General features: G+C 44.7%; 2 protein-coding genes across 6 annotated transcripts; one reads left to right on the top strand and one right to left on the bottom strand.

Moving 5' to 3' along the window:
* Window positions 1–597: 597 nt before the first annotated feature.
* Window positions 598–24,026, bottom strand: LOC117900110. The gene is made up of 3 exons (XM_034810337.1): window positions 23,822–24,026; window positions 1,358–1,722; window positions 598–921 (listed from the first exon to the last, which is right to left on the bottom strand). The coding sequence occupies exons 2-3, from the start codon at window positions 1,410–1,412 to the stop codon at window positions 773–775; spliced, it is 204 nt and encodes a 67-aa protein (XP_034666228.1). The 5' UTR covers window positions 1,413–1,722; window positions 23,822–24,026; the 3' UTR covers window positions 598–772.
* Window positions 2,378–7,571, top strand: LOC117899548 (cytosolic endo-beta-N-acetylglucosaminidase). Of its 5 annotated transcripts, none has more exons than XM_034809667.1 (5): window positions 2,378–2,806; window positions 5,342–5,579; window positions 5,636–5,953; window positions 6,018–7,214; window positions 7,302–7,571. In XM_034809667.1, the coding sequence occupies exons 1-4, from the start codon at window positions 2,548–2,550 to the stop codon at window positions 7,210–7,212; spliced, it is 2,010 nt and encodes a 669-aa protein (XP_034665558.1). In that variant the 5' UTR covers window positions 2,378–2,547; the 3' UTR covers window positions 7,213–7,214; window positions 7,302–7,571. The 5 variants fall into 5 exon arrangements, with proteins under 5 accessions (XP_034665558.1, XP_034665537.1, XP_034665547.1 ...); XM_034809646.1 differs by having other exon boundaries at window positions 7,286–7,571; XM_034809656.1 differs by having other exon boundaries at window positions 7,265–7,571.
* Window positions 24,027–24,869: the final 843 nt, after the last annotated feature.

The following is a 24,869-nucleotide window of genomic DNA, read 5'->3' as shown; positions in this document are numbered from 1 at the left end:
AACTCAATTTCGCAGTTAAAATATCCGGAAAAGGATATAAAATGCAGTAAGTGGTCACCCTGATGTGCTGCTTCTTCAACAGGTGCTGGCATTCACAGCGCTGCGTCGACAAAACAGCTGCTGGTCTGAAATCAGGGCTGCCAGATGGTCAAATAAAGGTGCAGTTAGCGCGCAGTTTGAATTGCTCAACAGCAACATGACTACATTTTATTCAAATCAATTTGTTTAAATATATTATATATATGTGTGTATATGTGGTATATATATTCAGTAACAGGGTTTTGTTTTCTTTTTCGCTATAAAGTAATGCAGCTGACAGCTGCTCCTCTCTCTCGCTCTCACTCTCGCTCTCTCTTTCGCAAAAAAATTACTCGACCAACTGCCTTGGGCAGCGGTGAGGGGTATGGTAGGGCTGAGGCTTTATCTGTGTGTGGGAGGGGATGGGTGGTGTGTGGGTGGGATGGTTGGGGGGGAGCCTGTGGCATCAGCCCCAGCTGCGTGCCCCGCAAATGTCAACCACAGACCAATGCATGACGGTGACGGCCGCTGGTGCTGCTGCTGTTGCTGCCTCCTCCTCTGCTGCTGCTGCTGCCGCGTCTCTCGCTCCATCTGCGATTGCACCTGCAGCTGCCACGCCCACATTCATCGACAGGCTGCAGTGTATGGTTGCCGGCGGCTCCTGCTGCTGCCTCCGCTTGCGCCTCTGCTGCTGCTGCTGCATCATTTGCATGCCGCCGTGGCCGTGCGTCGTGTGGCAGGCAGCATACAACAACTATGCGGTCACGTAGTACTCCCGCTGCCGCTTCTGGCACTTCTCACGCGCAATATAGCACAGGGCGATCGTAATCAGCAGGGCAATGGTCACGCCCATGCCAATGCTCACCCACATGATCTCCTCGTTGATGCCCACGTAGGAGCGGCCTAGGCACACAAAAGAGAAGCACAAAATTGATTAAATAATCAATCAATCAAACAAAATGTAGGACCTTTTAAGAAATTGAAATTGAAGTGAAAATCTTATGATTTCAGGACTTCCAATTGAAAACTTGAAGGAACAATAATTCTTCAGCTATGAATTGTGCATTTATTTGAGCTCGGCAGCTTATTTATTTATTTATTTATTAATAATACAATCAATTGAAAACTCAGTGAGAATCAAGTCCAAATCAAACAGCATTCAGCCTTTCCCCCCATAATAATCTTGGCCATCGCGTTGCAGTCGAGAGCTTTCATTTATGGCATAACTTTTGACACCAGCTGTACGCAAGGAATTGCAAAGTAAATGTTTTGCTCTTTAAACTCTCATCGAGGGGCGTTTGTTGTGGGACTATTAAGGATACAATTATCAAAAACTTACCATTGTAGTAGTGATTGGAGTAGCCGGCTTTGCCAGCCACACGGCCCGCTGGCATTTTGTTTCAGCTTTTGTTTCAACCAAAAATGCCACGCAAAAGCAAAAGTTTATCCAACTAATAGAACAATTACAATTTTTGTTGTCTTGGCGCCCTTGGCAGCAAAGTTGAGTGTTTATATTTTGCGTGGTTCCTCTTGGTGTTGTTTCTGTGGCTTTGGTGCCCGGCTCGGCTCGGCTCGACTGCTCGTTGGCTCGTTGTTCAATTGCAATTTATGGGTCGACTGCAATGCATCCTGCGTCCTTGGCCGGCAACTCTCGGTCGTTACGCTGGCAGTGGCGCCAATGCAGCGCCTGGAACTGCCAAGAAGCTAAAAGGAGACGAGACGAATTGTAAATTTGAATAATTGTGCAAGGCAAAGCAAAATAATTAGTTGAAATTAATTTGAAAATATGCGCGCTCCACAGCTGTCATACAACACTGCCGCCTCCGCTGTATTTATCAACACCTTATTCTGAATGCTGTTCTTTTTTGCTTACAGTTTTTGTTTAAGCAATATTTTTATAAACAGCTCCAAACAACCCTTTTAAATTAGCGACTTTTGCATAAAATTGATTCATCTATCCGATAAAATAATATATTCCGAGCTGAAGGCTTTAACTAGCTTATAATGCTAAACAGAATACGAAAGTCGAGGAATTATGAATGATAATGTCGAAACCGGATTCTAGCCTCAATTATGTTGTAAAGACAGAAGAACTGCCCCCAAAGCACTCCGAGCTTATAATATATACTTATGTTCCCATATCGCCCTTATCGCGATTGATTCTTCAATCGGATTAAATTATTGTTTTAGTGGTGAAAGTCTTTGCGAGCTGGTAATATCAAATAGAACATAAAAATCAAGGAATCTGATATAAGACTACGGTATATTTTACGGTATATTTTGAAGATGCAATGGTGTATTTTGGTATTTTGAAGGGCCTCTTTTTATGGTATATTTTATCGATAAATTCGCGGTAACACTAACTAATAGCAAAAAACAAAATAAATAATAGAAAGATTTATTAATTTGCGAGGCTGCAGCTATTCTAAAGTGCCGTTAGATTAAGGTTAACTGTAATTAGGTTAGATAGCGCACGCAGCGGCGCGTGCATAGCCCGGAGCGACCTGCACAAAAGCCCATCACACTGATATGGAGGGATCTACACCGGTTTCGAAGAATGCAGTCCCCACCGATATCGGAGAGGCTCAAATGTGCATAGAACAGAAAGATATTGATGCCGACAGCAGCCACAATTCCGGCAGTTCGGAAGCCGGTGACAAACAGCATAGCAAAGAAGAAGAGTCACAGCAGATGCCGGCGTTTGTGGTGGGTGAGGAGGAGAAGCAGAAGACGGGGGCGTCATGCGTCGGAGGAGACCTGTGCCTGGATCAAAGCACCTGTGGATGCCGTAAGTACTTCTATAAACAACATGCATTTACCGTAATCTATACAGTTCGTTCGACGTGCAAATGAGCATATGCATGAGTGTGTGTGCACATTCTAAGTTGCGTATCAAAACTATACGACAAAAAAGAAAGAAACAAGCGGGTATTGAGAACTGAGGAGCTACCATGCAAGTATTGGATACTTAGCAAATAATAGCAGGGGCTAAATTATTCTCAAATCGTAGCACGTGATTAAGAAGTTCAGTTATTTTGTGGACATTATTGTGCATGTGTACATTCATACATACATGCATACATACATACATGTGCATTGTCTTATCTAGAAAGAACACACATGAAAGAACCCCATGGAGTACCGAATTAGTCATTTTTATTATTTGTAAAGAGGCAGAAACTTGCATCGCAGAGGGTCAAGCAGTCGCCGGACTTTGTTAGAGCTTCTTCTGCAGGCATTTGAATGTCGTAACTAATTACACAAATCGGTATATTTGGTTCTAGAATCTAGATAAACAGAAAGAATAAGCTGACCGTGTACAATAAGTTTAGGTGGTAGTTTTTCACCGGTTGCAGCAGGACAAAGTTTAATTTAGCTGGTTGAGACACTCAAAACACCTGGAAAAACATCAAGCGGTTCTTCACACTGCTCGGGAACTGTTGGGTTTTGCTGTTCTTTCTGTTTCCATACACTTGCAAGGCGAGCCACGCCCACTGCACCGGCAGCGACTCCAAAGATCTGCACTGGCTTGTTGCTGCCTGACTTGGCCATCAGAACGGAACCCATGCCGATCAGACACATTCCACTGAACGAACGACAACGCAAAGAGTCTCGCTCTTTGCGGCTATAACGGAGAATCATTTTGATTTTGCTTAGCGATCGAATGAAATTTTAAATCTAATATGTACAAAACTAAGCTCCAGAGCCAACTGCCCCGAAAGTTTAACACATTCTGTAACTCTTTTTGGAAGAGTCTTTGCCAAAGTGCACAGATTTCGCAATTCTCTAAGCACTATGACATTATCGAGTGAATAATACCGACCCTTATGCATGCAGTAGCTGCCATTTAGCCACAGCATGCCGAAAGTCTTGCATTTCCCTCATTTGTATTCGCTTCATGTTTGGCCAGAATCCATATCTTGGCGGCATTGATAGATTAAAGTTAAGCCCAGCAGAGCCCGGCAGCGTCTGCTGCCACTCCTAAGCTGAAGCGCACAAATTGCATGAAAACGACGCCACCCCCAGCCCAAGCCGCCAGCCGCCAGCCTCCATTCTGCAACCCGCAAGCCGCTCGCTCCTCTTCATTGCGGAACCGTTCAACAGTTGCGAAAAGTTTTCCCAAGCAGCCAACCAACCAACGAACCAGCCACCAGTGGCAGCCACAGCAGGAAACGTTGGTCTATTTCTATTGCTGCTGCTGCTGGTGCTGCAAATTTTGGAAACTGCAATCGAAATGAGTCCGAAGGTCGCTACACTTCACTCCACTTTGCTGCGGGGGGCGAGACCCTCCTGACCGCATGAAATATTCACCCAAAAAAAGAAACAAACAAAAAACAGAACGGAGAAAGAAAAAAGTAGCCTTTGGTGGGCACCAAAATACTCTTGATGATTTATTTGAATGGCTCTTTTTAGGGGAAATTCCTATGCCTTGTGTTTTGTTGGAGCAATAAACTAAAACTAGTTAAATGGTTTGAATACTCTTACTTATGTAAGAACTTGCGTAGATGCGCTGCAAGCAGTTGCTAAGCTAAAATACCCCAAAGAAGAGACAGAGTACTGCCTAAAAGAGGCACTGGCAGCCGACCAGCAGCAAACCAACGAGAAATGTAATTTCGGTGCTAAGGATTCGGGGCTAAGGGCGCTCACGTACTCAAATGAGAGAAAGTTTTGGTGATGAGCGATAGCGCCGATAAGCTGAAGCACACTGCTTCTCCTTTGCAACTGCTTTAAAGCAGTGGCTGGGCATAATATAAATAAAGAGCTCTTCTCCTCCCATTATTTAACTGCGCATTAAGTGCAGTGGACGTTCCACGTCGCTGCTAATTGAAACGAAGTGCACAAGTGTTGGTAGACCCAACGGCAGGCCACACTTGGGCAAGCAGAGGAGTGCATCCTGGGATGGGAAAATGTCCTGAGTAGCGAAAAGAGGTGCGTGATAAACCCTTTCGTTAGTTTCCGGCTTTATAACTAGAGTAAAACTGGATAAATTTCATCAAAAATTAATGAAAATCAGAAAACTTTGAGAGACAAGAACAAGTACTGGTACTGGGACTCAAAACTTGACTAAAAAATCGGACATCGGTTCTACTTCCCCACCCAGCGTATTGAAATTGAGGCCAGCGCGCAATTTTCTCTGAAGATTAAACGACTCCAACAACAGCAATTATTCGCGATAAGTCAACGACATCGATGCAATCCACTCATTCAATCCGCACTCAGTTCCACCATTTGAAAGCGCACACTCGAGCCAATAACATCCGGGGGAACTGCAATTTATAAGATATGTTCCGGCACGCTTATTATATAACACCTTCCCTTGCAGCTCAACTCGAGGCGGAAGCGGTGCTGGACAACCGCCAGCTGCTGGCATTCCAGGTGCGTTCTCGGGACATCGACTGGCGCCGCTATGTCCAGCCACTGGACACGCGCGTCCGCTCTGGCGGTGTGTATCTGGACAAGCAGGCTGACTTAGTCAACAATCATCGGCGTGCCGTCAATGAGCAGAACAAGCGCGAGCTGCTCGTCTGCCACGACATGATGGGCAACTATCTGGAGGATCGGTGAGTGAATCGTCGGTTTATGTTAACCCGCACTCTAACATTCTCTTCTGCTGCAGCCACTTCCACAGCTCGGAGAAGTACGATGACTATCGCTTTATGCACTGGTCAGCCGTGGATTACTTCTGCTACTTCAGCCATAAATATGTGACTATTCCGCCCAGCGGCTGGCTGAATGCCGCCCATCGCCATGGCGTACCCGTGCTGGGCACCTACATTGTGGAGTCGGCAGGCCCACTCAACGAGGTGCTGGCCAGCGAGGAGAGTGTTGACCGCGCCGTGGCCGCCCTGACACGTCTCTGTCTCCATTTCGGCTTTGAGGGCTGGCTGGTGAATGTCGAGGTGACTGTGCCGCGCCAAAGCATGCCCAATCTGCAGTGAGTACGGGAAGGTGAAGCCCAGTTTCGAGTTAACCAATCAATTGTGTCTCCTTCCCACCAGTCGCTTTGTCCGTGAGCTGCGCTCTGCCACCGAGTCGCAGGTGCCGCATGGACGCGTCTTTTGGTACGACAGCGTCATTGAGAGCGGAGAGTTGAGATGGCAGAATGAGCTGAACGCGCGGAACGTGGACTTCTTCCGCATCAGCGACGCCATGCTGATCAACTACGCCTGGGATGATGGCCACCTGGAGCGCAGTGCCAGCCTGGCCACGCAGGAGGGCTCGCCACAGCATCGAGTCTTCATGGGGCTGGATGTTTTCGGGCGGAGTCGCAGGGGCGGCTTCAAGAGTCTGGACACGATGACGCGGATTGCCGAAAAGGGTTTCTCGGCGGGCATCTTTGCGCCGGCGTGGTCCTTTGAGACGCTGCGCAACTGGTACGACATCAGCAAGGCCTCTGGCGACGAGGTGGTGAACGCCGCCTTTCTGAGCAGGAACGAGGACTGGTGGGCTCGCCTCTGGCACCTGCTGGCCACCCATCCGTACCAGGCGCTGCCATTCTACACGGACTTTTGCGTGGGCTCGGGCCATCGCAGTTTCGTGCGCGGATCGCGTGATGCCTCGCCGACGGGTCGATCCTTCTTCAATTTGGCACGCCAATCGCTGCAGCCTTCTGTGCCCCTGGCCAATAATGCCAAGCACTGTTTCCACACTGCCTTCGCGGGCGGCAATTCTTTGGAGGTGATCAACTTTGAGCGCGCCTTCCGGCTCTTCGTCACGGACTTTGTGGTGCCGCGGGGCGTGCTGCTGCTGGGCTATGCGTACCGCATGGAAGATACCGGCAGCGATCAGACATTCAGTGCGGTCGTGAGGCTCTCCCCGTTCCAACCCCATAGCCAGGATCTGCGCCTGTTCTGCGGCTCCTACCACGGCAACATTGTGGCTCCGCATCTTTGCTACATTTCCCCATTGGAAGAGCCATTGCCTGCCGGTCTGGCACCCGCACAACTGCCTCAGAGTTCCGGCCTGCTAGGCGACGGCTGGCGGGTGCGCTACTATATGGTGCGTTTCGATGGACCCGTCGTGGTGAAGGACATTGGCTTGAATTGCCGCCGAGCGTTAACATCCACGGCGGAGGCCTATCTGGGCGCCATCTATGTGCAGGCCCTGTTCCAGGAGGATTGGACGGCCACGCAGTGCAGCCAGAAGGCTTCCATCGACGTGTATGGCCGCCAGTTGTGGCAGAACCACAGCTAAAGGTAGATTAACTTATCTTTGTGCATTTATTTCTTACTCTTTGTGGGCTTAGCCTCTCCAATTTCCTTTACAGCTGAAATCATTTCCAGCGTCCCGTCGCCCCTTGTGTGAGAGTATCTTAAGCTATTGGCTCATGGCCACATTATTTAACTTCACTTGACCTGGCAGCCTGAAGTGCTGCTCTACTCTTTCTAGGAGTCTTGCTAGATTTCTTGGCCAACTCTATGACACTTTATTTCACATTCCGCTTCAACAAAACGCGTTCCAAGTGCCCCCACCCTGTACTTTGGCTTTTTCGTTTGTACATAAATACATCTATAAAATGTAATAAAAGCAAATAAATTAATTGGAGCCAATAATGGTAATGAATAAACGATATACAATGCTTAAGTGCATATACGATTACAAATCATAGCACTCATGCATATGTACTTATGTATTTCTTTCTGTGTCCTTTATGCACATTTGCAACGTGAAGTTTTCTGTCATAAAGTTAATCAAGAATGTAATGAGAATTTGTATTTAATGTAAAACTGTAACATTAATTTTTGCAGCACTTTTGCAAAGTAATATTCGCACGTTCACTGTTTCCACGAAATGTTCAAAGTGCTGCGTTTGAAATGTTCCAATGTAATTTTGTGCTTTCAGTAATTTCAAAATTCGAGGAATACTCGTTATGCGAATAGTTTTGACGCCACGCATATCTGATGGATATGCACTTTGTATTGCTGCCATTTAAAATGTATACAGAACTATAACTTCCCACCTAAAACTGTCACTTTTTGTTAGCTCATTCCAGTGTAATCTTCAGCGTGCTTTTCATTTTTAAGGATAATCTTTCGGCTTTGTCTTTTGGCATTCTTCCCATTAAAAGTACTTGAATTAAAAGCCTCTCTTTATCTAGACTTATGTTTTATTTAATTAGCACACTTTTGCCTTCACAGACTGTAATCCACTAATCCACTTTGTCACGGTTTGCAGCTCATATTCCTGTGCCGCCCTGCTTATCTGCACTGCTTAACCATGCGACTGCTTGAACAACAGCAACTTGCGTTTAAGTGCGTCTGCGACTGACCAAAGATATTTGCATTTAACTTTGCTGAAATTGAAGACGCGGCTTCCAGCTTCCTTCCACCGCGACCTTTTTTCTTTCATGCTCCTCTGCAACGTGAGCGGCGTAATTTTTTGACATTTTTTAATGCAGATTTCAGATAGTTTTTGTGCTTGTCTCTGGCACGCGCTGTTGACATCATTTCTGAATGCATGACAGCCTCTGCAGCCTAGGGCCGCTCCCCTCCCTTCCATGGCACGGACATTCGCACAGTTTTATGCCATTTTATTTGTTTAGTTCTTCGCTTTTTGCTTGACTTTGGGCTTGGCCTTCCCCTTCAACTTTGGTGCGCTGTTTGGCTGTCTGCTATGCCATGCTCTGCACTGCTTTGCCGTGTCGCTTGGGCTTTGTGGGCGCTGAAGCGGAAGCTGTAAGGGCAATGTTGGGGTAGAGGGGAAGTGCTGGCAAAGTGTTGCTAAAAGCAGTGCATCATCCGTTGCCCAGTGACGGCTTCCTCCCTAACTATCTCTCTCTCTCTCTCTCTCTCTCTCTCTCTCCCTCTCTCTTCACTATTTAGTTTATCAAGAACATTATCTGCTTTCGTTGCCTCTTTCCTCAAACCCTCTTTCTCTCCCCCTCTTTAGCTGTCAGCTTTTTGTGTAATTTGTGTGGCCCTGTCGTAATTAGCCACACCCTGACTCCCTAGCATACTGCACTGCACTGCTGAGCTGTCGATAAATTTCTGCTACTGACCGCATTTCAATGTGATAAACGTCACCAGCTTCACTGCATTGATTTCGGTTTTTTCCCTACTCTCAACGCACAGATGGAGATGGAAATGTGTGGCAAAGCGTGCGGAAAAGCAGACCGCAAAGCAAACAGCGGCACGTCTATCCCGCACTACTAGTCCCCGCCATATCAGTAGCTAACTTTTCTGACCTTTCAGCTCTCTCCTTTCAAACTTTTTTTCGCAGTACAAACACAAACACAGCTCCAACAAATTGGATAGCCAAGTTCGACCGCAAGGTACCTTCTAGTTACAATTTATTATATCAAATATTTATGTATGCCAGAGTCTGGCTGTCAGATCAGCTCAACATTACCACTTGCCATAAGCTTCAGGTATGAGTTGCAGCATAGGGAAAATACTTAAACCTAATATTTCTTTTGGAAAACTAGTTCTAGAAGGTATAAGGAGACTGAGGACATGTTGAAGAACAGAAAGAAATTGTGTAGATTTTATGTTTGAAATCTTTTGATTATTGTGATCCGCACAGAAAAACATTCATGCAAAAAGATTCAAACACCTTTATGCATTTATGTATTATCTCTATGGCCTATGGCCTCTATGGCATTTTCGGGCCCGAAAGCGTTTCCGCAACTAACTTCACGTGCATTCTTTTTCCTCACTTCCCGCGTGTGCTTCTGGCTAGCGTCAGTTGCCGAAACATAAATCGCGGAGCAAAGGGAAACAAGGGAATGCTTAATGGCGTCTGTCCACCTTTTGAATGTTAAAATATGCCCCTGTACAATCTCATCTCCGAATGGTGTGGCCAAACATGCAGCAGCCATTGGGCCCGACCCAGATACGAAATTCGCCTGGAGGCTGCCAGTCCAGGTGTATTCCCGCATTATTTGTGGAGTTTTTCATGCATTTTATGCATTTAAATGGAAATAAAAATTCAATTGAATATGCCATGCCACCTGCCTGCAGGGTCAGATAACCCACCACCACAGACGTAAATGTATCTGTCAGCTATTGTAGATGGCAAATGCAATTTGTGCTATGCCAGCTCTCTTTACCGCTCCTTTACCCGCTCCGTTTATTATGTTGTGTGGCATTAAAGCACTAAAATTGCAGATTGTGTGGCAGTTACGAGATATCTCCCAGCTTTTCGGGGCTAAGGATAAACGTTTCGTGCTAGGGATAGCAGATCAGGCTGCTCCTTTGCATTACGACTCGAATAAAGCATTCCTTTTCGCCATTTAATATAGATATAACTCCTCCAGGGACCGGCAGGACCCAGCAAGACAGTAAGGAAACACCAATCCTTGTTTATCCCACTCTCCGACTGCCGCTATCTGTGCACTAATAGCCGTATCCGATGGCTGGCAACGGGTGCAAAATGAAATCAAATTAAAATCAAGTGTGTGCCATATGCAGTTTTAAGTTATCTCTCGCATTCGTGGCCCATGCACGCCATGCACTAATGAGTTCTCATTGCCGCTTTTGTTCCTCCATTAGCGGCCACCAGGCATTCGGTAAAAATTAAAGCTTTAATTACCGACAATACTCCCCGCGTCCAACCAGCGTTCAACTAAAGCCAAAAACCACACCGTTTCCAAGCCCATGAATGGCATTCAAAAAGCATCAAAAGCCAATACGAAATGACAGCAGCAGGAGACCAAAGTAGAGACAACAACGCAGCAGATAATACCCTCTAAAATGATGTACATCTCGGCACTGGAAAGCTTGTACTGGACAGGATCGCTCTCACTGTGCGGACTCGCGGCATGGGGGGAATAGCTTGCTGAAATTTCCTTTAGCTTTTGCTCATGCAAATTCTACAACCCTAATCATATATCTTTGCATGACCCTCACATCCTTTAGTCTGGACCATCAGGCCGAACAATTAGTGTCAATTTTGTGTGTTTGGGTTTCGGTTAATGGCTTTTACACAGCACCCCAAATGCACAGCCCAACACATTCGGGTCAAGAATGGATTTTCGATTTTTCTGTGCGACAGTGCAGGTCGCCGCACATTTTCATGCATTCTCGCATTTTTATTAGAGTATTAGCAAGGGAAACGTGGCTGTGGCAGGTGCAGCGCTTGGCATCAAATGTGACATCTATGGGTTCAATTTTTAAGCATTTAGATATAAAAAAGTTTAAGCCTCTGCATTTCCTATTTTTATGGGACTGCATTTTCCATGCTCTTTAGATACCCATTGCATTTCAATTTCATTTTCATTTCTCTGCGCTGAAATTATTTTTGCGCACCGAAATATTGTTCCTTTTTTCTTCGCAACAGAGCCGCAATCTCTGCGGTGGCGCTGTTTTTAATACGAGTTTGACTTATATCGGTCTTTATTTGGGGTCTTGTATTTGTTGAAGATTTCCGGGTTTCCTGTTTTGCTTGCGCCGTGGAATTGATTGGTGAGTTTTGTGAAAATGAGATTTAATGCAAGGCCGACAAGGCACAGCCACAGGCACTGCCGCTGGGCTGCTGCCGCTGCCACCGCACATTTTTCTCTTTTTGGCAGGCATCAGAGCGTCAAATCCTTGAGGCTGGCGCTCATTTCTTGGGTTTGTGTGTGTGCGTGTTTGGGTCTCGCGGCGCCTCATAACTTTTCCACATGGCCAGCAAGTAAAGAATGAAAAAAGTATCAACCCCAGCACCGAGCGCCAAAGAAATCCGGGAGCAGCGGAGCAACAAAACAGCGAAAGTGCAAAAAAAAATATTTTAGCTCTGGTTTTTGTTTTGTTTTTGTTTGGTGCGTTTTTTTTTTTTTGCTTGACTTTTATTGTGAATTTGTTGGTTACGCTCATTCCTTGTTTACTGTGACGGCAAAGCAGCTCAGAGCTGAGCAGGGAATAGAGGATCTGCTAGACAATAGAATACCCTCTAGCCCACAAATTGAATGCTAGATTGGAAGTCTTTTGCTGAAGAGCACAAGAAATAATCAGAGAAGCCCTAGGAAAAAGTTCAATGGCATCCAAAATGGAATAAGTCCAATAATTGAATATAATTACTCCTGTAAGAAGGGTGTCAGTGACCAATGTCAGCGATCAAGACATCAATGTTTGTACCACAATGAAAATACATAATTTAACCTGGAAATAGGGCGGGTTCGAAGGGTCTTCCTCTGCATAGTAAGCATAATTTTTGAAGCCCACAAAGATTATGATTCTACTCTTAGGCATATAAATGGAAGTGGACAACGAACAGACAGAAAGAACTCCAAATGAAGTATCTGTTGTCTTAACTAAGCGCACTCAGATTTACACACTCAGATGAATGAACGAACGCATTGACAGCCCAATTGTGTGTGGTATCTAGAGCCATGAAGAGTATATCCATTTGTCTGCTTGAAATAAGCGTGAGTCACGTCAAGTTAACATCTTCATATTTGCCAGTTCATGGTTCATGTTTTTGTTAAAGTTTCCTTTAAGGTTCCATCCACCCAACTGAGTGCTGGGTGTCAAGCAAAAAAAGGATGGATGGATTTCTGAAGGGTTTCCTGCAACACGAAACTCATTTTTCTTGTTTGTCGGCGCCGCTTTAGCTAAACATTCATTATTTCACTTTCGGGGTGTAGCTCTCTGTCTCCGTTCCGGCATTTCCATCAGTTGTTTGCTTTGCCACTGCCACTGCCACAGCCTCACTGCCCTCGGGGGCTGCCAGCAAAGGCTTTCTGCTTGGAGTATCGAATATTGAGTACCAGCTATGGGTCTATATACATATTTTGTTTTCGTAGCACAATTGTTTGCATTTTGCATTTCATTTGGCAATCAGCTCAGCAAACATCTGCCAGAAGCGTGTCTGCCACACGCAGCAGCAACAGGCGGGGCGAGGCGAGGCGTGGCGGGGCGACTTCAATTGCAATTCAAATTGCAATTTGACTGCAAAGAATGCGGAATAAATGCAAGTGCTCTCAAGTTGCACTGTTGCAAGTGCAAGTGCAAGTGCAGTTGATGTCTAGGATCAGGAGCTCAGAAATCCTTCAATCACATTTCATTTATCAGGCGGACAAGGAGCCTCAGCGGCAACAGGGAATAGCCTCTACTTCCGCCACCATGGTTCTGAGTCCTCCAACTGTGCACTTCACCGTCACCGTCAGCCTTGGCTTTCCCTTTCATTTTTCATTTTTCACTTTCCCAAAACCATTTCTCAGCTTGAATTTCAGCCAAATGAGCTATTAAATACGCTTCCTTCAAGGCTGCAGAAATGTTTGGCTGTGCAACCCTTTAGTGTTTATATTTTTGAGGTTTACAGACTGTAATTCAATGTGCGTTCAGCGACACAATTGCTAATGATCCGTATCTTATTCGACATTCCACAGAGCATCCTTAATAGCTTATAAATATGTCGGCGCTTGTTTTGCTGTTGCCTTGTTAGCAGCAGATTTCCTGTCAAACTCTGACGATTCCTGGAAGATTGTGCCACGCACACACACACACACACACACAGTTTGAACAGCACTTTGACGTCACATCCAATTGGCGTTCGGGGTCCTTGTTGTTGTTGTTTTTGGCTACTTTTGGGGGGGCCTGAGTACGTCAGGCGATAAAAAGAGAAAACCTCATCGAGTAAGTTTTCGCCAGTGCGAGAATTATGCGGCAGCAGTTCTCCCTCCCTCTTTCTCTCTTCCTGTTAACTCTCCTCACCTCCATGCTGTGCCCCCGCAAAATGTAAACAGAAATCAAAGGAAAGGGTATTGCTCGAACTCATTTTCTGTGCAATAGAGCGTCTGTGTGCAGTGTGCTGTTTGCCAGTGCGACTAATGGATTTGTTGTTTACGAGACAAGAACACTTTTATCATAAAGATTTAAAGTTGAGTCGTTCCAGCCCAACCCCTCTTGCCTGCTGCCCATATTTTTGCTTTCGTTGATAATTTTTGGACGTAGAACTGAAGCGATAGATGGCATAAATAAGAGCTTAAAGCAGGAACGGCCAGCCCATCCTGTTCTGTTCTGTTCTTTTCTGTTTTGTTCGGCTGGCCTATCTCTTTTCCAGCCTCCCTTTTGCCTTTTGCTTATTTTGCTCCGTGCAGGAGCTGTGCCTGTGCCTGTCGTTGGTTGTATGTCCTGACAGAACTTCCGACGTGACCGTGTCCTCCATGTGGTAGCGACATATGCAAAAGCCGCATAAATCAAAAGATCTTCGAGCATGAAATGCTGGCAGAGGCACAAAAAATAACCAGGGAGAAGACAAAACGAAGGGCAACAAAAAAAGGCAAAGCCTGACACTGACTAACTGTCAAGGGCCGATGCCACGACAATGTTGCCAGGACCCGCCGCTTGCCAACTCGATGTCCCGGACAAGGTCAGGCAAGGCACATCAACTAGAGAGGGAGGGAGAGAGAGAGAGAGAGTCTTAAGGCACATTGAAATTAAAGAGCGAACTCATGGCGGAAGTCAAGCGTGGTCCGGAAACGACAACCAGAACTGGACATAGGAAGCGCAGCCGGAAGCCGCTGAAGCAGGTGCACGCGCCTTACCTTTGGCCATTTTGGGCTATCGAATTAGGACAAAAAGATTTCTAAAAGATGAAAACCGAGATTAGTGGCTGGGGGGAGTAAGTAAAGTGTATCTTAAAGCCACATAAAAGCCTAAAAAATGCACGAATCTCCCGCTGGGAATGCATGGAGTTCTCTGTTGGCAAAACAATATTTTGTCATTGCTCAATCTCGTCTAATGCTGCATCATATTTGTGCATTTGAATTGTATCTTTATAGCTGCATTTTTAGTGAAGAAAATAAGTGCAAAACTTACAAATACAACGATAAATATTTGCTCAAAAATTATAAAAATGCAATAAATGCCATAAACATTTAAAGTAGCTTAGGAGCAGCTTACAAGCAACTCATGTCAGATGTTTCCTGCGGCCTGTAAGCCCTGAATTAATTCCCATTTCAGTCACTTTTGCATTTGCAAACACAAATGTTATTTTTGCTATTGTTTTCTCAGTGCCTTGATTTTAATTGCTTGGCGAATTAATTAGGAACCTAAAAGACTGAGAAAGAAAGTCGCTTTTAGATTTTAAATATATTATAAATTGATAAAAATCCAAACAACCTTTGGCACATGCACATTATCACAACAATCAAATATTTGAACTATCAATGATGCTGGAATATATGCAGATACATATGTTTATGGCTTTTTGTATCTGTGCTATCCATGATTGAGCACCGCATCCGCCTATCTATCAGCTGCCAAGTGTGCCAGTGTGCCGGGCATATCTGTCATCTTAACATCTGACATTCACGTTGATGTCATGTCCTCTCCATACTTTTGTTTTTGCCACATCTCAATGTCAATGCCACAAGGCAAACACTGCATCGCTCCCTCCCTCCCTCAAGTAACTCTGCTGCCTCGCTCCCTCTCTCCCACCAAGTGGCTCTACTGCACTTCTCTCGCTATGTCTCCCAAAGTTCCTCCACTGCGTATCTTTCTGTCTGTCTCCCCAGCTGCCCCATGTACACACTCGTATCTTGTCAGTTTCAATTAAAATTTCTTCAGCGTTCCGCAGAGCCCAAAAAATACGAAAAAATTACAAACAATACAAAAATGTAAGTAAAATAATAAAACTTTTTAAGTGACATTTTGCCGGCACAGCGACAGATTCTCCATTTCCGCAGTTGAACCCTTTTTGCCGCCGCCGCTGCCTGGGCACGTTTTGCTCATTTGGAACTTTTGTGAAAGTTCCGGCTGGAACTTGTCTAGCGCTCCTCGCTGCTGGCCACCAACTGCAGTTAAATGCGCCGAGCATTTGCCCAAAAACTGACAAAGGAGCAGGGCCACTGCGCGTCGTGTACTCGTACAGTGGAAACTTTACGTCATGGACAGAAAGCCGGAAGCAGCCTGCTGCCTCGTTGGGCGGCTAAATCGAGTTTATTTATCCGTATGCGTGTGTGTGTGCCAGTTGGTAGTTTATGTGCCACGGCAGCTAGGAGTCAGACGTGGATTGTGTTGAGTTTGAATTAACTTGGAATGGCAGTTATGCCATTATGGCTTCCACCCCAGACAAAACCCACCATTGATAGGATATGCAGATGCATAGATGGGATATGCTTTTAGTGGCTGATTAACTGCGAGGATCGAGCAGTGGGTTTTCAGTATGCCACAGCTGTTTCTGCTTATCTTATATGTACAAATTCGTATTGTGAACAAATATTTCCTCTCAGGCGCTGAAGGGGGTAGGTTTAGGCCGGACTCACAGCGAGGCTATGCCCGACCGCTCCGTACTTTAATTCCGCTCTCCGACTTTCCCCTCTAAGTTCTTCAGACAAACCCCAACCATTGCTCCTACTTAGAGGGGTTTTAGAATCCGGCAACGCCATCGCCACAGCATATTGAAAATGCCGCATTGTGTTTTAATTAACTTTCCAAACTCTCTCCCACCCACAGGTAACTGCCACACATACATACATATGTACATATTTATAGCTGTTGGTGTTGTTCTGTGTTTTCACAATTGTATGCTCATCCTTGCTTCCCATACACACTCTCCCCCCCGCTATCCTGGCTGCCCCTGCTGTTGACCAAAATCGTTTTATTCGGACCAAAATTTCAAATGACATTTACATGCATTTTGGGTACAGTATGTACGCATATATGTGTGTGTGTGTGTGTGTGTTTGTATGTATGCCACATGCATGTGGTCATGTCCATGTCACTTAATGATAACTGAACGTTAAAGCCCCTGGGGGACCGGGTTGGTCCGGGTTGGGTGGGTTTAATAACGACGTTCATGGGGGATAATGCCAGCATGCGTACCGAGAATTAATTAGACAAATCCACCAATGAATGCTCTGAGCTACTACTGCTGCTGCTGCAGTTTCAGTTTTGGCTCCGCTCAGTGGCCAAGTTGGGGAAAGTTTTGACACGGAAACTTGGCCAGAGATGTTTGGCTTTCGCATGGGGAAGCAATTGCCGGAGAATATGCTAGGCTCAAAGGTAAATTTGAGTGGATTTCAACTTGCTAATTACCCTAAAAATATCATGAAATAAACTACGCTTGCTTGAAATTAGTTTAAGAAACATAAAACGCATTAATTAAAGTGAACTAACAGTAAAGCAGATAAAAACTGTCACCTGGTAGTCCCAGTGTTAAATGAACTGCACTCAAAGTGACTTGTAAATAATCGAATTGCAAGTAAATATAATATGCAGATTTGATCAGGAAATGTCGATAAATGCAATGGAAACTATGTAAATATGCGTTAGAGTCGATGAACATTCGTTCTGCTTGAGTTAACAAATGCATAATGGGTTGCAGATTATATTTACTTACACTCTAATAAATGCTGTAAACAAGTGCACCTTAGTGAGCTTGTGTAACATTTGTTGCCTTCACTTTTAATGGACTACTCGTAAATGAATGAACTGCAACTTCTAGCCAAAAACTTAAGTAATGAGCCACGCTTGGCAAGACTCTACTCGACAACAATTAGCAGCCAAATGAATTGTTAAACTTACTGCCAGACAGACAGAGGAAAAATATAAAGCAGTCGCTTCGAGTGGGTGGCAGCTTACCTAGCTGTCATGAGCACACTTCTTGCACCATTATGTACCCACCACCCAGTCTCTGGAGTGACGCGGATGCTGTGGCATTCCTTCAAGTTAGTAGAGCCCCATGACAGCCGCTGCAGCAGCAGCAGCAGCAGCAGAGCTACTGAGCTAAGAAGAGTAAAGACAAAGCTGATAAGAGACTGTCTCAGAGTTAGTGCCAGCAACAGCTATGCCTGCTCAAGAGTGTCACAAGGGAGTGCACACTTTAAGGTTATCCCACATGCACTTTTATACATTTGAATATTGCATTATTTCGGAGCTTCAGCTTTGGGCAATATTCAACGCAGTCGTATGAATCGTCTTGGGTACTTGTGAACAAATAAATCTAGATTTAATAAGCGTAATTTGAAACTTAAGGAAATCCCATTCTGACCAGACTTAACAGCAGCTGCAGTAAGCAACTTTTTAGTGGCGAACTAAATCTACATGAAATGAAAATTAAATGCTAATAAAATTTACATAAGATGTATAGAAAATGTACACTTAATTTGCAGAAATGTTTCAGACATATTTATGAATCTGCCCTTAAAACATACTACAATTGTTTACTTGCAAGAAAATGTTATCTCTGTACTTCTAGAAATCTGTTAACTGGACTCCTTCTTCGGGAATAAAAGGTTCAAGCATTCGCCATTTAGAGTATGACGTTACAAAGTAGCTCTTGAAAAATTGAAGTCAAAACGAGGAGCTACCCCAGCACTCTTTTGGCAGTTAACAATGAGGATTTCAAATGCTTCTACATGCATATATCTGTGTGCTGCTGAGGAGTGGGAGCTAGAGAGACGGTGAGTCACACTCTGGTGACTACTTAAAGACAACAAAACAGAGAAATAATCATAGAACTAGAGGAGGGAGTTTAAGAGACAACAAATAAACATAAACGCAAGCGATAAACAGTAAAACCTTCAGCTTTAGCTTAAGCTCGTATGACTCTCTTTTTGCACATGAAAATTATGCACTCATGTACACATAAAGTACAGTAAATATTTCCGCCGTGTTTTATGGTTTTATGCCTCTAGTTAATTACAACATAAGTCAGAGCATGCCAAAGTTTAATTGGCAATAATTGTCAATCCGCATGTTCTTATGTTGGGGCACATTTCTGTGGCATATTCCAGCTACGTGCAGCAGGAGCAGACGTTCAAGGCAGAGGCTTTAAGGTATTGAGAGCAGGGACTGTTGGGTCTCGATTACTGTGACTTTGATTATTTACAAAGTATTTTGTTTATTTATATTTCAAATGAATGCCAACATTCGCCATTTAAGTATTTAATTTCAATTACTTTCATTCCATGTTACAAATGCCTCGTTTGTAAACTGCAATTAAAGTGGCAAAAAATGTGCATTTAATTTGCATAAATAAGCATTTCTCTTAATATATTTTAATACACGAGATCCTGTGGTGAAAATCTGCTAATTATTTGTTGCAACAAAAGCGGTAAGCCACGTGGCAATGATAGCGTGAAAAAGTAAAAGTTCAAAAGTAATCAACGCAATTTATTTTATTTTTGTTGGGCGAAAAAAAAGCTGAAAGGCTTGACAAATGTATGCATTTATTTTATTGAAATTTGCAATTGATGTAACACTTATGCAAGTAATTGTTGCGCGAAATAGATGCACATATTTAATGGCATTCAATGCACTTTTTTTTGCAGTTTTAGAATTACGTTTGTATTGGTAACCCATGAATTAACGAAGCCGCATTCAAATGAGTGTACAACAAAATATTCCTCACTGCACTCAATCTGCTCTCAATTCATATTTATTTTTTTTTTTGCCAGCTTTTTTGAACCTTAATGCCGCACATTGCCAGTTGTCCTTCGGCACTCAGCTGCAACGTTTGTTGCTGTTTGCTGTTGCTGTTGCTGTGTGTCCTCTTTGATGGCGTCTCAAGTGCTAACAAAGCTGTCTAGAAACTGCTCCACCGCCAAGCCACGCTAACCTCCACATTGTCCACGAAGTGGAGGCAGCACTTTTACCAACCCACAAACCCCACAGACCCCACGAATCCCACATACCCCATGTACCCCTCTTTCCCGTGGCGTTTACAATGTTTTGTTTTGCATTATCTGCATGTTTCTGCACAGATGCCTCCAAATGCATGACTTACCACCTACCTCCTGCCTCTCTTCCTGGTTGTGTGGCATCCCATTATTGTTGTTGCAAGTGTTTATAGAGCCACCGGCAATGAACAGACCTAAAAGTTGCTAAGCGAAATAAATAAAGGCTGCCGGAACATATCTACAGTGAAGGTTGTCTGGAACGAGCGCCAGTAGAGAGCCAACATTTGTGGGTTCGTTTCGGCAGTAGTCGCTGTATTTGGTTATCTGGAAGCAACTCGTAAGAGGCCACACAACCAATTTGCCAGACCGAAACGTGTCGATTCGCAATAAATTGAAAACTCTGAAAATGTGAACATTTTCTCCCCAGAACCCTTGACAAACAACGATCAGCGCTCCTCCGTTGGGCATACACTGTCCAATTTCGGTGCATAGAAATTGTAATTTAATTTTACAAGCGCTCCACAAAAATGGTTGCCAAACGCAATCAAGACTTGGGTCAAGCTGGAGGAGTCACAGAGCAAAGGGAAGAGCGTTTGCTTTTTGCATCTTGATATTCCTTTATGAAAATTGTTGCTCTGAAGAATATAGATATTTGTATTTTATGTTGTTGAAACACTTTTCCTATTTCAGAATTTATTTTGATTTATTTTCAGTGCACCAAAAATGGGTGTGCAGAGAATTCAACACCAAAGAAAACTTTGCCACCGCCAGTGCGAACTTTTCTTTACGCAATCATCACAAATTAGCAAATTTCAACAAGTGGAAACAACAGTTCGAGTGGGAAAAATGGTGCAGAATGGAAAAACAAGCAAAGAGGTGAAACTTTTGCCAGCAGCAAGCAGGAGCAGCATCCAACCTTCGTCTGTTCAATCTTCATCTGTGTTCATCTTTTTTTTCGGTGTACACCAATTTTGGTTTGACCAAATATATGGATTTGAAGAGATTGCGAACTAAAAGATTTGGAAAGAAATAGCCCAGTGGGTCAGGGGATGGGACTTCTCTTTCAATTAGCAGACCAGTAAGCGGCTGCCAGAGCGTGTCCTTGCCCAAAATTATGTTCGTGCATATTTAAAATGCTTAATGAATTTTATAAAACTCGACGTTGTCTGTTCAAGTTTGATGGGCTTAAGAGCGAGCGCCAAGGCCGGAGAGCAGGTTGCCAGGGAGACACGCCAGGACATACAATATTCCGCCTGTTGCTGCTGCTGCTGCTCCACCACCCTGCCCCCAACAAGAAGCAGAGCTTATGGCATAAGGGATAAGCATGCTGGCTGCTGCCTTCTGCGAGTCGCTCTACTGGCACAAAGCACAGCCATTCAGTGCCAACCAAAGGCAAAAATCAAGCATGTAGATGAGACGCATTCTTTCTGGGTATCTCTGGGTATCCTTGTGCAACTCGCACACAATTTACGCTGAAAACAAGCCACGAATGACTTACATTTAAATCAACTGAAAACTGTGGCGAAGCTGCACGTACATTTCACAGATTTATGCGCAACAGACTGATGGAAAATACGTAACTATAAATATAAATGATATGAAAACTAAAGGAAACAATACATCAATATTTAGTGATACTTTCCCTTACATTTTTGCGAATATTATAATCTGGGGGGTGCCTCAGAAAAATATCTAGAGAAAAGTCTAGAACTAAGGCTGGTAAATCTTAAATTCATTGGCAAAATATTAGGCTGAAGTTTAGGTCTTTACACACAAAAAAAAATTCATGCGAATTTCGTTCTGAATCATCATTTAAAAGTTCAGAAAAACAGAAAGGAGCAAAATATGTGCTGCGCTGTTCTTTTACATTCATTAATGCAAATTGTCAATTCCTTGCCACTCTTTTCACGCTTTGCACCATTGAAAATCAAGTGAGACTCAAGTCTACTTTCGGGCTGGAAGAGGGAAATGATTTTTCTTTGAAGAATGGTTGATGGCTGATGGATGGCAGCTATACGTTGGAGACATAAGTCTGCTTTCGATGGTGCAAAAGAACGCGGAAGGTTGCTCAAAAATATGCCCTTAATTATAATTGAAGAGCTGCCAAGCAGTAATCTTCGACTACCTTGGTCGGTCTAACAATTGATGGAACTAACTCATTCAACACTGACTCATTGTCAGTCGAGCAGCCAGTAAGCAGCAGCACATTTTCGGGCATTCATTTCTCAGCTTTTTCACAGCTAAACAAAGCTCCTGGGAGCTTCGCCCACGTTTTCATCCTGCTGCGAGCAGCAGTTGAGACGAATGCGAATTTAATAACCCAAAAGGAATTGCTACGTTTGCTCGTTCAAGTATCATCAGTCGTGCCACTCAGAGAGCTCGGCCCGGCCCCTCAGATCGTTGAATGGTGGCCAAATTGCAACCCACTTTTAGGAGCATTCAGCAAAACTATTAAGAGCCAAAACTTTAATGTTTATAGAAGAGAGGAGAGGAATCAAAACAAATATTTAGCTAGCTGGAATGTCGAGGATATAGCTGGACCCTGGAGGCTATTGGCCAATGCCTTTTTTCCCCTCGAAACACATTTTTAACTGTCGTCTCTCCACCATAAATCGAACGCTATGCAATCTTTCTGTCATTTCGGGTTCATACTTTGTTTTGTTGATTTTTTGCTGTTTTATGTTGTCCCTTTTTTTGGCTGGTGGCTCTCATAAAATTGTAAAAACGAAAAGCCCTCAGAATTGGGAGCAACTGCCTCGCTGGCGGGCAATAAATCTAACGATAATTTGATACGCCGCGTTTTACGATGCTTTTTAGCGACAAAACCTCCGGCCATTGCTAGGTTAACGCTCCTCCTCGCCGGTTGTCATCGCTGTAACGCCTATGCTTGGGGCTGAAAGCTGAGTGGCCCAAGCTCAGAGCTCAAGCTAAGCCAATTAAATTATACATCGGACTGTTAACTGTTGCATGTCTCTAGGGTCTATGCTGCTGCTCCTCAGACAATTGTGACTCGCAGACAACTTAATGTCGATTGCTGCTTCTCTTTGCACCAAAAACTTGCACCACCCACAGCTTGAATGTTTTATTTAACAGTGCCCAACTCTTAGCCAGCTGTTACCCACTGCGATTGCTGCTCACTGCACACTTGCAGTTGCAGTTTGTTCCGTTTCATTGCTGCCTGAATTATGGATGCGCTCCTCCTGCTTCTGTCTGGGGCTGGCGTACTGATGGCGCCCCGAATCACTCAGCACCTGCCATGCATTTTTCATGATATGCAAGTGCACCCCATCCCATCACCCCAGCCCGCCCAACGCCCCTCTGCAACGCTACAAGCGTTTAGATGGTTGCAATGGATGATTGGATCGGCATTATGCAGCGCCCTGGCATCAGGCATTGAAGCCAATCAGTCGCGTGCCCCGAAGAGGCAACACTGTTGGGGGGGGGGCTGTCAAAGCATTGTCAGGTGGCAGGAAATTGCAGCGTTGCACACACGTTTGATTAACGAAACGTTTGCCACTCTGCCACATCGTTGCTATCGACGTGCAAACGAGATGGGAGGGGGCATAAATATTAAATATCCGACTGGTGGAGCGGGTGAGATTAGAGAGAAAATTCTCATTGTCTTCTCGCATGATATGGAAAGTGACAAAGACAACGGAAAACGGAAACGAGGCTGAAAACAAAAAGTATCAACTGCTGGCAACAATGTCCATACAATTGAATCCTGATAATATTTGGAGCTGCATAAGCTTGAGGCACTGTGTCTCTCCACAGGATCCAGTTAATGAACCAGCCAAGCGTGTGCTTGGATAAATTAAAACAATTTTGTGACAGAAAGTCATCGTCCTGCAGAGCAACGCCACTGGCAGACTGAAACAAAGCAAATTTTTGGGCAAAACACACTCGAGGGTCCCATAAAACTGTCATATGTAGGCGTGGGGGGGTGTGTGTGTGTGTGGAAATCATCTCCACTCTGAGGTCGAAGCCTCCCTATGAATGTAATGAAATGAAAGATTCATGCTAATGGCACTTCAACAGCGTAAACGCTGGGCACGGGCCTATGCAAAGTGTTGTTCGGACACAAATAGAAGAAGTTCTGGACACTTGACATATGGCCTATAAATAATAAATTGGCCAGAGATTGCAAGGGTAGTGGGCAACACAGCAACAGAATAATGCTACCGTTACAAGCAGTGGTAAGTGATAAGCAGTGGCATGTGACAAGCAGTGGCACAAGAAGTTCCACACTTCACTCACCTTACTCACCTCCTGCAATGATCTTTGTGCCACTGGGATGGATTCTATGGATGCCACTGAGGCGCTGCCACTTTCAAATGTTTAACTGAAATTTCACGTCGCTACGGCGCCGCCGGACTTCGTGTGTTTGACTGGGGCCGCGTTTCTTTGCGATTCGGCGTGCGACAGCGACCTGCCACAAGGCGAGAAAAATGTGAACTGAAGGCGGCGCCGCCTGATGCTGCACGCACGAGGGCCGCGTCGAGCTGGCCTGGCCACGAGGACGAAGCCGCCGCCCGATGACTGCCAGCCGAATCGGCACAGTGGTGGTGCAATGAGCACTTTGACGCACGCCCCTCCACTGCTTGTCGCCAGGCTGACTCCGTGTCTCGGCACACAGTCGAGGGGTGAATTGTGTGACAGCAGCAACTGATTTCACACATTCTTTCTGTAAAGTATGACAGCTGCTCAAAAGCTAATGCCTTACAACGAGTACTTTGAAGGTACTTGTAGGAGTATGAGGTGGATGTCTTCAGAATCAATCAGCTGCTTGCCTAATACGGCTCTCGTCCTGGCCCCACTGTGGCAAAAGCCGAACAGAAACACCGAGAAACTTTGGCCAGAGAAGAATGCGAGTTCGGAGAAGAAGGATGTCATCCCGGGATACCAGTTGCCCGCCCTATCATTGGCACCTTTGACGCGGCACTTTTTAGTAATTCCTGGAAAACGACCAAGCAAAACTATGCTCAAGTTGTACGAAAACATGAGGCAAAACATAAGCGTAGAATTGCTCACATGCGTATGAACAATCACAACAGTTAGTACGTAAAGAGCGAGAGCGAATTCAGACGGGCAAAAATTCAATAGCTAAAAAGTTGAACAGCATTCCCGCTGCTCTAATACCATGAAGCGCTTGCCTTAGATTAAAAAATCATTGCTCTAATTTTAAAATTCACTAGAAATAATACGCACAGGTTGAGTACCAGCACAAATGCTTTCCACCGAACTCGTCATTCATGCTCCACCGCCACACAATTTCCGCTGACAGGTTTCCCCCTTGTGCGTGCCA

Source organism: Drosophila subobscura, chromosome A, assembly GCF_008121235.1.
Source record: "Drosophila subobscura isolate 14011-0131.10 chromosome A, UCBerk_Dsub_1.0, whole genome shotgun sequence".
NCBI classification, from domain to species: domain Eukaryota; kingdom Metazoa; phylum Arthropoda; class Insecta; order Diptera; family Drosophilidae; genus Drosophila; species Drosophila subobscura.
The sequence above is the reverse complement of the archived record's forward strand: the minus strand, read 5'-3'. Positions and strand labels throughout refer to the sequence as shown.